At 42.8% G+C, this 13,907-nt stretch overlaps 1 protein-coding gene across 1 annotated transcript in view; it reads right to left on the minus strand.

Annotated features, from left to right (window-relative positions):
- Positions 1-13,907, minus strand: part of LOC121276052 (A disintegrin and metalloproteinase with thrombospondin motifs 16) — a 332,665-nt gene that overhangs the window by 146,528 nt on the left and 172,230 nt on the right. The window contains exons 13-15 of the mRNA XM_041183997.1: positions 5,466-5,596; positions 2,206-2,329; positions 1,127-1,371 (exon numbers count right to left, since the gene is read on the minus strand). Coding sequence (XP_041039931.1) covers positions 1,127-1,371; positions 2,206-2,329; positions 5,466-5,596 — 500 coding nt within the window. The remainder of the gene's footprint in view (positions 1-1,126; positions 1,372-2,205; positions 2,330-5,465; positions 5,597-13,907) is intronic.

The following is a 13,907-nucleotide window of genomic DNA, read 5'->3' on the forward strand; positions in this document are numbered from 1 at the left end:
AGACAATTACATATTTCCCTCATTAAGTTGTGCACTTATAGGAGTATTGTGCAAGATTTGAATCAACCAATTTCTAAACTGCAACACCTTCACTGCCTGTTCAGCTTTGAGAACAGCCCCATGCGGGATCTTGGAGAAATATCTCAGGTTAGTGGAGGAATTGTCTATTACCCTGGTGGTTTGTAACAGAAATGTTCATGGACACAGGTATGAAGATTATTTCCCCGGTTTTCATATCACAAATCAATTGGCACAGCACAGTAGTATTATTTCAAGAGTGATTCAAACTAACACAATTTTATCATCAGATGAGGTGCTCATTGCATATTATTGAGTTACAATCCTGAACCCTAATTTGCTCAAATGCTACCATCACAAAACTATCATAGAGCAGCTCTGTAAATTATAAAACTTTTGTTTTAAGCTATCTCTTTGATGTACATGTATGTACATCCCAAAGGGGCCAGGCTCTGGCCCATAGGAACCAGAGCCAATACCACTGCAGAAGGTCGCAAGTGAGTAAGCAAGGCGGGGTTTTGTGTTGAGGGGTGGCAGTGGGTTACATTATGAGCACTCTGGAACAGCGCACTTTTATCATGAGGTAATTCAGTGCTTGGACTTGTACTGAATTATACAGGCAACAAAGGTTGCCCTTTTGTTTTCTGATCTGCACTAACCTTAATAAAGTATCGATTGCTGCGCTGAAGTCTTCTTGGCATAGTGTACGAGGGAAAATGTTAGCCAGGGAGCCTGCCTTTGATCATCACTCAGTAACCACTGTCATTAAATTCATAAAGATACCTTTTTCTCCTATTCTTTCAGCTCTCTTGTTTCCTCTGATAATATCCATAAGCATCTTTCAGGTGACAGGACATTAAACAAATGGTCATAAATTTCTTGAATAAAACTTGTCCTTCAGTGGACAGAGGACATTTATTGCAGATAATGTAGGTTGTTCCCTTCCCTGACAGCCTCACCGCACTGAAAGTTAATACTTATTGAAACCATGCCAGCGAAGGCTAGTAAAACTGTATATCGCATTATGGTTGTTATTAAAGGCCGAATGATGGTATAACCATGTCTCAAGAAATGTGCTGCGTTTTACTGAGAGAATGGACAAACGTACCTCTATTACTAATGTTTCATTGGTAGGGCCCATGGCAGAAAGGCTTTCCTGTCGATTGTATGGCCTTTTATAGTCAAACACTGTGCCGGAAAATCTGTGCCGTCCAGGCCAATCCAATGTCCAATGGCCATTGAGATAGTATTTCTGCTGTTGGTTTCGAATGGCAATGTAAGTGTTGGAGATGTTTAATTCATATACATGAATGCTATACGACCCTGCAGGAATAACAACTACTGTGTAGTACTCTGGCGGAGAGAAAGGAAAATTCAATTCAATATACACTGTATACATTTTTAGGATATGTCACTCTTTTTTAAAACATTCTGAGCTCTATGTCAAAATGTACAAAAATAGAATAGCACGTTCGGTGTTCAGGGTCCCAATTCAGATATTCTTCCAGAGTAGTATTGAACCAAAGAAAATAGGTGGCAAAAGTTGCGTGACTTTGCTCTTGCTGTGAAGCCTTGCCTGACCGGAATGGAGATTTGGAAATCCGGCCGGGAGGTCTGTGTGCCAAATTTGAGCTGCTTCTGATTTTGTGGAAATGAATTCTACGGATTGGATAAATTAGGGCTGCCATGAAGCTGTGACAAGCATGACTCAGTATCTTCATGCAGGGAGAAGAAAATTCCATGTATAATCAACCCAAGTACATAAAATGCTTATCATTTTAGGTGAGTCCATAGTGCAGATGTAAAATTATGGCCTGTAGGCCATTTGCAAATTTCGAGACATGGCAATTGGTCTGACTTTCACACAACATAACTTTATTTGCGTTTATATATTCTTTTTCTCATTGATGTATCCTGGTAATTTTGTGGGCCTCGGGGTTTGCACAGGGGCTGATTCAGGGTTCTTGCCAAAATTGAGGCTATATCCTAAATTTAAACATTTATATCTGACAATTGCAGTAAAGAATTAAACAAATTAACGGGAGCATGGGTTTAAATTTTATATGTTATATTTCGAAGAAACTAATGGAACCATAATGCCTTATAATTCCTTCTGCTCCATAGATTAAATGGGTGTCATAAGTAATACACTGAGAGGTGCAATACATTACATGGATCATAACATACGGTTGACATAGTGCTGTTTGCTGTATTGGCCCTTGTAGATTTTACATGTTGAGTTGTTCCCTTTGCAGACCCCACATGCATCTGGCAGAGCATTAGAACCCAGTACACGGTCACATCCAACTGCCTGTGAGCAATGGAAACAGATAAAAGCACATCAGCAAGACATTACGCTTTATAATTTACACAAGATTTTGACTGGATTACACACATGGCAGGGTGTCTCTGGTTTGAATTTATCACTGTGAACACTATTTACATAAATCTACTTAAAAATTGTTAGAAACCATTATAAAACTATGCTCAATGAGAATCCTAACAATAGGCATCATTCTCATTGAGCATATTACTCGGGGGCCTTAGTAACATTGGAATGTCTCAATTACTGCTAATAGAGTAATCTATCTTTACTCAGTCCAAATCACTAATGGAGCAGTTTGATGGTGACTGTTGCATGAGGATTTTGTAATGCTATATTGGGTTGAGAGAGAACTTACTTCTTTATAAGTGTAGTTTTGACTGCTTTTTCTATGTTGTGTACTGACAGGCTCAAATAAACAACTCTATCTAATGGGAGATTGCTTGAATACCACAAATAATGTCTAATGAATAGTTCATTTTAAATTGAGCTGACAAGACTAAGGTATTCAAACAATTGCAGCAGGAATGCTGAGATTGATCATGCTGGGCACTAAGGGCACAGACAGTCTTACACCCAGTGGCTCCTTAGCACAAAGGATGGGTTTCTGGCAAAATTCTCTGCCTAGATCAACAATGAGAATCGAGGGAGCTATACTTGGACTATCACTGCAGCACTTAATCAGGTAGCTAGGAACATTAAGGGACAGTACAGTTACAAAGATGTAAGCTATCAGTTTGGTAGGCTTTGGTTGAAATAGAGGTCTATAAAGGTAGGTGCTTGGAGCCTGAATTGGAATGAGAAGAGACCTCTACTCAGCCCATTCCCTCTTGCTGCTATCCCTGGTCTATGGCCATCCTTCAACCGGGAGCTGTGACAGGGGTGGTAGACAGGTGGCAAATGGGACAGGGGACTAGGTCTGTCTCCCCAGTTGGGATTTACATGAAGTGATTGCATCAAGCATTATTGGCAATGGTTTGGGGGAAGGAAATGAGCTGGAGCTAGTTGTCTGATTGGTGGTTGTGGGGGGCGGTGGGTTTGGAGAGAAGAGATTTTGCGGGTGGCGGTGATGTTTGAGAGTGTAGTGCTAGGGCTTCCCATCCAATGTTGCCTCATTTTCCTCTGCTATGCCTATCAAAATAGGGCAGAACCATATAAGAAATTCCTGCTGAAAGAGCCAAGTCAATTGCCAATGAGATACCAACAGATAAGTTACAGAATCCCCATAGTGTAACAACGAAACAATATTCGCTGGGTTATGAATGTGTAAAAATAAGCATTTTGTAATTCCATTCCCTTACTCAGAGTTATCTCCAGTAGGTTATTTCTGAAACTGTCCTACTTATTGAGAATGGAAGTTATTGTAATAAGCTGATCATTAATGGTTAAAGTGCAAGTATGTCATAATGAATTGGAATAATCCTTTAAAACAAGTGCAATCCTAGTTATAAGTGTACTTTTACATCATTTAAGCCGTGGCGTTTTATTAGAGGAGTTTCCTCCTCGTTTTGGAATGGAACATCTCATGGTTAAAAACTCCATCATGGACGGAGAGGTTGCCTCCTAGAGTAAATGCCAGGTTGTGCCCAGCAATTGACCCTGCCAGTATTTACAAGATTGGTGGGGGTCCTTTAATTTGCTTATCACTGGCAGGCACTCACATCCTTAGCGGTGCAGCTAGTGAGCCCAACTACCAAATAGGCCCAAAATATGGCAACAACGGCTGAAAAGGAAGTGAATATAAGGGACTTCTGTCCTTCAGGAAGAATTGTAGATCTTCCTCTACAGTCCTTCTTTTAAACAGGCTGCATAAATATGCAAGAAATTTGCCTGATCCTTGGGTATCTAAGCCAGAATTTCAGGCTTGGCCCACAGGGGCCCAGGTGCACTCTTTAGTGCCCTTTAAATCATTGATAAAATGCCAGCTTCTTCCAACAGCCAGAGATGCAGGTACTTCCAGTGTTGGAAGTCTGTTTCTGGCCCCAATTCCTCCTGCATCACTTGCCTTGTAATGAGGACATCAAAATCCTGATATTAGGCTGGGCACTTTCAGGAAACAGTCTAATTTTTATACCTTAGGCCTGCTCCCAACAGTATGATGGCAAGAGAGCCCTCAATATTTACTCAGGGCTGAGAAGATGGTAGAGGGAGGATTCCTGGATACGAGATATCTTTAAAATTATATGAACAGGTTTTCTGCCAACAGCCAAACAAATTGACAAGTCTCTCAGACAGGAAAATAGCCAGGGTGCAATGTTAGGTAAGAAAGAGATGGTGGCATGGTAGGGGGTGAATGGTGAGGCAGAGATGGAGGGTGAGCATTTGGACATTACTGAGGTGGGGTGGGGGTGGGGTGGGGGGGGTGGTGTGGTGTGGGGGAGGTGGTGGAGGTGGTGGAGCGGTGCCTTGCTGGAGTTGTAGATCCCCAATCTTTGCCCTGAACATTGTGTGGAATCTGCAAAGAGGTAAGTTTTTAAGTTTAAACAACGGAAAATGCTGGAAATACTTAGCAGAACAGGCAGCCTCTTTAGAGAGAGAAACACAGTTTGTTGGGCCAGGAGGCAGCCCTCCTGCTCCTGCTGACGCACGAGCAGTGGTTTTAAATACACTTACCATATGGGTCTGGTCATTTTCACCTCCTTTTATCTGCCCTAACTCTCTTGCCCTGGGAAACCTGGCATCCATGGATTAAAATTAAAAGATTTCAGTGAACAATCCACAACTTGAGAGCAGAATAGTCGCCCAATCTGAGATCTGCTTTAGTTAAAACTGCAAGTTGGTATGTTTAAGGTGTGTTTGATACTTAACAATCTTTGCCCTCCCACCTGCCCCCAGTCACACATCCTTGGGTTGTCAGACTGGCTGTGGATTTATGATCTGGCTTATCTTTTAGTTACTCTAGTGTGGAGTACTGGCAGCACAATAAATAAATTATCTCATTTTTTTAAACTGACGTTGCATATGCTACATGTTGAATTCCTGCTTTGGAAGGAAGGACATTAAAGCTAAATCACATATATTGTATAGTTTTCAGCTGCACTGTTGCACAGATTTTACAGTGGTATGAATCTATACAATCTGTGGCGGGCTGGGTATGGGAATAGTCATAACCAATCCACTTTACCTCGCATATACCATCTATGCACACATCAGCTCTTTCCTCAGAACATGGTGTTCCATCTTTGACTTTACTTGAAAGAGCGAAAAAGAAGTCAAAATCCTCTGCTGCACAATAGAGTTTGCAAAGGTCATGGTCTGGAAAGGACAAATGGATACATGATTAGATTTAGTGCCAATGTGGGAATAAATGTGCAGGTCACAGAGAAGACTTAAACACACTGCAAGAAGGATGAGTCTTAAACGCAGTACAAGTACAAGCTTAAAATGTCCAAGACATGATATACTATTTATCCTTTGAAGAAACAATGATTCTTTTGGTGGCCCATAATGAGTGATTTGTGCCAATCTGTACATTAAGGCTTGATATATTCAGAATAAATTTAATTAAAGGGGTAAACAGGTGTTGTGGATTCTGAAATTTAGATTGTAGCTCTTATCACTGGATTTGCCAGTCATCCTCTTCTTTTAGGTCGGGGATCTGGTTTTGAGTTGAGTACAGACTGATGAGACCGATGGCTCCTCTCTCTTTGATACAGTCTTATGTGAAATAAACTTGGGCAACCTCTCTCAGCAGGCATGATTCTGAGCACAAAAATGACCACAAATTGGCAATCTCATTCAGAGATTATAAGAATGGTAGTGTAAGAACTTGAAAACAATTCTCACTGTTGCAATAGGGAGTGTAATAAGATTGTGATTAAAGCCTTTTTGCAAAAGAAAGCAGCTATAAATACAAAGTTATAAGGGAATCCAGCTATAAATACAGTTACAAGATTAAAAACAATGAAGTTGGGATGGTGGTGTAGTGGTATTGCCACTGGGCTAGTAATCCAGAGGCCCAGGCTAGTTCTTTGGGGACATGGGTTCAAATCCCATTTATGACCTACTCCTGCTCCTATTTTTTATCATCTGGTTAGCTCAGATGATTAGAGCCAAGGCTACAGGTTCGATCCCCGTACTGGCCACAAAGCTTACCTGTATGGAGTAAGGATTCAAAATTAAAAGCAGAGTTCATCTGTTGGACAAAGGTTTACAAGTTTATAAATATGCTTGGCATCATTGTGATCTCAAGGACACTAACATGTGGCATAGCATATGGTATATCCTTTAAGACAAGGCAATTCCTGAAAAAACAGTTATTAGCCTCTACATCCCCTTAGTCAGGCTTTGATAAATTGTAAGAAACCACAATCTAAAATAGATAACATTAAGGATGCCCCTAAAGCACTTGTTAACTGAATTCTGGAAACTGAATGTAGTAACCACCATATGAACCTCTTAGTATCCTGTTTGCTTGAAGTATGTTGACAAAAACGAAGGCGGTTGTCCAGCATGTGTGCACAATATGCTTCCTGCTAGTTCAGCTCTTTTATGGTATAAATGTTGGAAACACACAGTAGGCCTTTTAGATTCATTGGATTCACTCCAGCATCTCTCAAGGTATGGCTGTTGTAGCATAGCAATGATAGTTTTCCCCTTAATTGGGCTAAAGGTAGCTAGTTAGACTCTATGCCTTTTCACTCAGGTATTTAGATATATACTACTTTAAATATTGATAGATATCTTGAATATATCTCCGTAACATTATTAAGACCTGGATTCACTAATTGAAACAAGATTATACTTACTTTTCCTGAATTATCAATGTTGCAATTACCATCAAAAGTGGACTGTATGTTCGGTTCTTTAATAAACATTTATACAAGTAAGAAAAAAATACTGTTTCATATTGTCTTTTGTATTCAAATTCGAAAACCTGTCTCTGTACGTTCTTCGGTGGAGAGGTACATTATTAAGGAGAGATGCCTGGACTCTTATAATATCCGGTTGTTTTAATCTGGCTAAAACTTGTTAAAAAGGCTTTCTGGAGGACGTTAATATTCTCTGGCGGTTCCATTCCTTCGGTGAGAGTTATATCAGTTCTTCAGACCCATTTAAGTGTCAGTAAAGCCTGTCTTTCTCAACCTTATGTGAAAGTGATCACCTGAGGAGTACATTTGATCGGGAATAGTCCCAAAAAGGGGCTAGGATTATAATCCACTTAATTTTATTCAGCATGTTAGGGTGGGCTGTTAAACATATTATGGGAAGGTTTTGACTACGACTCAACTGCCAATTCCTGCAGCTGAGAGGATGCCGTGTTTTTTAGGCCGGGCCTCATTTTAAACTAACTGATAAGCTACAGATACCAAACAGGCAGCCCAAACCAGCTTGCTAGTTTTGGGCATCAATAATGTTGGCTAGCTGGGATGATAGATGCATTTACAGGTATATCCTGGAAGGGCAGGGGGCGCTACTGTGGAGGAGAGGTGATCAAACTTGGACAAGCAGCAACTCAGTATTTTTGTGGGGGCACAAGAGCCTTCTTACCACTCCTGTCCCACAACAATAAATGCTGACTTACCTCTGGGATCTACTGGCTGAACTACTGGCTGATATTGGATGCAGCATGCCTTGTGATGGCAAATGTAGTGCTATGCAAGTTGCAGAACCCTGATCTGGATTTTAAATGGGCTCACCACCTGAATTGGGGATTGGTAGCTTCATGGGTTGGAGGAGGGGAAGGGAAGCTCCCAAACTCACAGCAATAGGCCAGAGGCAAGATTGCCATGGCCAAAGAAACAGTCACAACAAGGTGGGGGGGGAGGGTGGTTAATTATTTTTCCCATGATTTCTGCTGCCTCTATCTGTCAGGCAAGAAGCCTCGAAATGCTGACAGTTAGTAAAAAAGTAGAAAAATATTCCATTTCCCAAGTCTGACAGCCCTCATTTTGATGTGCACAGGAATTCAGTAAAAATTTACAAAATCATTTGAAGATGAATTTAAAAGCTATAAAAATCTGCGTAAAGAACCAGCAAGGAATGTTCAGCAAGTTAGACACCATTTGTGGAGAGAGAAACAGAATTAGCCATTTCAAGTTCTGATGAAACAGTTCTGATGAAATGTCTCTCTACAGATGCTGCCAGGCCTGCTGAGTATTTCCAGCATTTTAAGGTTTTATTTCAGCATCCACAGTGTTTTTCTATAAAGAATATTTTTGATACAAGTTTGGTCTAATTTAGTAAAAACAGTTACAGTACTGCCTCAGTTGCTAAGAAACTGCCCAATTGAGAAATGGCATGTGATCAGTGCAAGCCTAAACCTGAAGCTGATACAACCACAGTCCTGACGGTGCATGGCAGGTTGAAGTTAATTTATAGATACTGGTTTACATATAATACAAGGTGCAGTTGGCACAACCAAGTTGTACTGCAGGCTGCAACTCACTCTCTGTCCAGCCAGGAAAGACAATCTGCATATGATTTGAACACACTTAGAGAGCTTTGTTTCCCATATCTGCCATTGAGCTTGTGGCAGGTAGCGAGGGAACCAACAAGAGGGAAAAACCTCCTTGACTTTGTCCTCAGCAATCTACCTGTCAAAGATGCATCTGTCCATGACAATATTGGTAGGAGTAACCACCAACATGGTCCTTGTGGAGACAAAGTCCTGTCTTCACACTGAGGAGACCCACCATTGTGTTGAATGACATTGCCACCATGCTAAATGGGAGAGATTATGATTCAGATTTGGCAGTTCAATATTGGGCATCCATGAGGAACTATGGGCCAGTAGCAGCAGCAGAAGCAGAATTGTACTCAACTACAATCTATAATCTCATGGTCCCCATATATCCCTCACTCTACCATTACCATCAAACCAAAGAAACACGAGGAGTGTAGGAAAGCATGCCAGGAACAGCTCCAGGCATATCTAAAAATGAGTTACCGACCTGGTTAAGCTTCAACACAGGGCTACAAACATGATAAACAATTGAAGCAGTATGCTATTGACAGAACTAAGTGATCCCACAGCCAACGGATTAGATCAAAGTTCTACAGTCCTGACACATCCAGTTGTGAATGGCGGTGGACAACTGAACAACTAACAGGAGGAGGAGACTCCACAAATATTCCCATCTTCAATGATGGCAGACCCCACCACATCAGTGTAAAAGACAAGATTGAAGCATTTGCAACTATCTTCAGCCAGAACCGCCAAACGGATGATTTAGCTTGGCCTCCTCTGGCAGTCATAGATGCCAGCCTTCAGCCAATTTGATTTACTCCACATGATTTCAAGAAATGGCTGAAAGCACTGGATGCAGCAAAGGCTAGAGACCCTGATATATCCTGGCTGTAGGACTGAAGACGTGTGCTCAAAAACTAGCTATGCCCAGAACCAAGGTGTTCCAGTACAGCTACAAACTGGCATCTACCCAACAATGTAGAAAATTGCCCTCATATATCATGTCCACTAAAAGCAGCACAAATCCAATCCTGCCAATTACTGTCCCATCAGTATACTCTCAATCATCAGCAAAGTGATGGAAGCTGTCAACGATGAGCTTTCAAGTGGAATTTACTCACCAATAAACCTTCTCATCGATTCTCAGCTTGAATTTTGTCAGGGCCACTTGGCTCCAGACTTCATTACAACCTTGGTCCAAACCTGGAATATAAAGTTGAATTCCAGAGATGATGGGAGAGTGACTGCCCTTTACATCAAGGCAGAGTCTGACAGAGTGTGGCATCAAGGAGCATGAGTAAAATTGAAGTCAATGGGAATCAGGGTGAAAATTCTCCACTGACTGAAGTCATACATAAGCACAAAGGAAGGTGGTTGTGGTTTTTGGAGGCCATTATCTCAGCTCCAGAACATCTTTTCAGGAGATGCTCAGGGCAGTGTCCTTCGCCCAAACATCTTCAGCTAATTCATTAGTGACCACCCTTCATCGTAAGGTCAGTGGTGAGGATTGTTGATTGCAATGTTCAATACATCCTCAGATAGAGAAGCAGTCCATGCCTGCACGCAGTAAGACCTGGACAACATTCAGGCTTGGGCTGATAAGTGGCAAGCAACATTTATGTCATTCAAATCCAGGCAATGACCATCTCCAATAGGAGAGGATCTAACCATCTCCTCTTGCTATTCAACAGCATTACCATTCCTGAATAACTCACCACAAACTTCATGGGGTTTAACTATAGACCAGAAACTTAATTGGGCTAGTCAGCTAACCATATGTTCATTAGGCTGATTCCCATGATGAAGAGTTTGTCTTATGAGGAAAGGTTGAGCAGGTTGGGCCAACACTCATTGGAGTTTAGGAGAATATTGAAACATTTAAGATCCTGAGGGGGCTTGGCAGGATAGATGCTAAGACAATGGGCGGAATTTTCTGTGTTGCTTGCGACGGGTGTGTTTGGCAGCGTGAGCAGACAATATGGCGAGAAGGCCAAAAATTGGTTTCACGATGTTGTGAAACCAGTTTGCAATCATCCGCTGTGCTCGTCAAAGGCAGGCCACATTTCCCGCCATCGGATGTCTGGAACCTCACTGTAATAATACATCTGCATATCATTTTAAGCCCAGCTCGCCAGAAACACTGCCCCCACATGCACCCCCCCTACCCCACCCCAAATGCTGGATTCTCCGAGCATGTCGGCAGGAAAACACACCAATGTTTTTCACAATAACAGATATAAGGTGTGCACTTGGTGAGCTGCACCTCACTTGGGACTTCAAGGTTGGCTTGCCCACCTTGCTTCTGACAGCACTTGCAATTATCAGCACCAGGCTCCGCAAACAGCTCCACATCACTTTTAGAAAGGCTCATGGGCAGGTCTCTACCTACCTATAAGGCATGGATGGCTTTTCAATGGTTGTAGGGCTAGGGTTTGCTTGGGGAAGGGGGAGAAGCAGCCTCAGGCAAGGGAAGAGGCTGCAGGACTGTACTGGAGAAGGGGGGTATCCCAGGGCGTATATGGGGGCATATGTTGATCTGTGCAAGTGGCTTCAAGATGGTGAGGGCTGAGGAGGCAGTTTCCAGAGGAGATGAGGCCAGGTGGACATGTGAGGGTATGTGTGAGAGAATGGGTGGTGATATTCCTTGAGTTGGCAGTGAGTGATGAGATGGTTGCCTTACCCTTGTGGCATGGATGAGGTCATTCATCCTTCATCTGCATTGGATGGCCAATCTCTTCGGTGCAGCATTGGTACTGATCAACACTGCCATTGCCTACCAAGCCAGAGTGGTAATGATGCTGCCCCTCTGGTGACCAGAGTGGGGGTAGAGGACATCACAGAGGCCTCAATGGTGTCCAAAAGATGCTTGGGGGATGCGTCACTAAACCTGGGGGCTGCAGTCTTCTTGCCTTTCTGGGCCATGTCTTCTTTGCAGCAGTCCTGGGCTGGGAGCACTGAGAGGTGTGCACACAGCTGCACTTTAAATATGGTGACCGGCATGAGGTGACGGCGTGGTAGGCGAATCGAAGCCCGCTCGCCAGTGAAGTAAAATGTTTCCTAGGAAAGCATAATTAATGCAGCAGGATTGGAGTGATACAGCGTGAGAAGCTGCCATTGCAGCCAGTGGGTAAAATGTCATTTTTCCAACCCGCTACCACACTTAGTGCAAATCTAGGATGATTCTGCCCAGTGCTTCTCCTTGTGGTGGAATCTAGAACTAGGGGACACAGTTTAAAAGTAATGGGCCTAGCATTCAGCATGGAGACAAGGAGGAATTTCTTCTCTCAGTGGAATGTTATACTGTGGAATTCTCTTCCGCAGTGGGGAGTGGGTCATTGAATATATTCAAGGTTAAGCTGGGAAGATTTTTGATCAATAACAGTGCCAAGGGTTATGATGGGTAGGCAGGAAAGTGGACATAAAGCCAAAATCAGATCAACCATGATATCATTGAATGACGGACTAGGCTCGATAGGCAGAATGACCTACTGCTACTACTGTCTTATGATCTACTAGACAATTCCACATTCACTTCTCCAAATACAAACAATTTGTATTCGCCTTGAGGCTGCCTGAATCACATGATTGTGACTCTGGTGCTTTGCCACTCACCATGTTCCTCTACATCTTCACTTCATTTGGGGGACCATTTCTATCTCCTACACTGCATGTCCTCTGAGGTTAATGTTTGTGGGGCTCGTCATGCTTGGTTTCATTCTGACTTATTCCAATATAGTCAGCACATGTCCAACAATGATTTCTTCTCTCACCTTGCATAGTCACCCCCAGAGCAACCTGAAGTTCCAGCCACTGCCTCACTTAGAATGTGGATCTTTAGATAGATCAACCACTTAACCCTGGGGACTGGGTGGAACTTGGGAAACTTCCCCAGGGTGAGACTGGTGCTGGGGGCACTGTACGGTAAAATCCTGACCCGAGGAATTTTGGGTCCTTTAGTTGAGGATGTGGACCATTTTACACATTTGCTAATAATATTCAGTTCTCTCTCCCTCCACCATCACCATCCTCAAATCCAAGACCTAACTTGTGTTACCAGGTTCTCTATCTGACGTTAAGGGCTGAATTTTGAAGTTAAGATGACGCTGGAGCCCTTTAAAAATCGCAGCTGGGACGCGATTCTGGGATTCCCGACCCCATTCCCAGGGTTTCTGATTTTCAGGAAGAGCCTCTAAAGGGTGCAGACTGGTTTAGGTCAAAAGCCCACACCCTGCACTCCCCACCTGGCCGACTCAATTGTGGGGATAGGCATGTCCTAATCCTCCCCGATTTTCACAGAGTTGGGCCAGCTTTTCAAAAAGATGTGGTTCACAGCACCTCAGAGGTACGTTCAAAAGGTCTTCCTCATGCCCCCCATGTCAAGGTATGCCCCCCGAACCCCTGTGGCCCCTTATGCTCAGCTAAGGCAGTTCCATATCCATTCACTCATTATACACTGTATTGAACCAGTGAATGCTATAGTGACAGTAGGATGTGTTTAAAAAAAAGCTTAAAAATAAGTAATTCATTGATAACTTTTCACTTCTTTAAACAAACTCCTTTTTACTACAGCTCAATAAAAGTGTCAATCACCCAGGTCCTTTGAAGTTTCAATAACTGAAACTGCAAGCACTTGAAACCTCTTTGTCGTGTGCATATAAACATTGTGAAGTTGACAGCATAGATTGGAGAGCCCATGGCTGTCAATCAAGTAATATTTTCTCTGGGGCTCAGGTGTTTTAGTATTCTAATGGATGCTTTGACTTTCAGCCATGGATACATAATGAGGCTTGGCTGAGAGCCCAGAAATCCATTAGCCTATTGAAACACCCTCAGAGGAGGGTGAGATTCCCTCAAAATACATGGATTCCTCACCCAGCTGTTCTGACTGCTCAGGCCTTGGGGCAGTGCCCTGATGACTGGATACAGTGTGGTGTTAGCGTACAGCTGCCATCCACTCTAGTTACTGAGATGCTCTCAAGGGTAGTCCTGTTCATGAACATTAACTCTACTCACACTACTGCTATGGAGCTAAGGCCAATGAGCAGGAGATCTCACACCTCTTGCTTGTACTGTACGTGCTACTGCATGGGGCTCACAATGAGGTTGGCCACTCTCTTGTGGCTGTTTATCATGAACTCCCCAACCCAAGACATGGCT

Source organism: Carcharodon carcharias, chromosome 3 (genome assembly GCF_017639515.1).
Source record: "Carcharodon carcharias isolate sCarCar2 chromosome 3, sCarCar2.pri, whole genome shotgun sequence".
NCBI classification, from domain to species: domain Eukaryota; kingdom Metazoa; phylum Chordata; class Chondrichthyes; order Lamniformes; family Lamnidae; genus Carcharodon; species Carcharodon carcharias.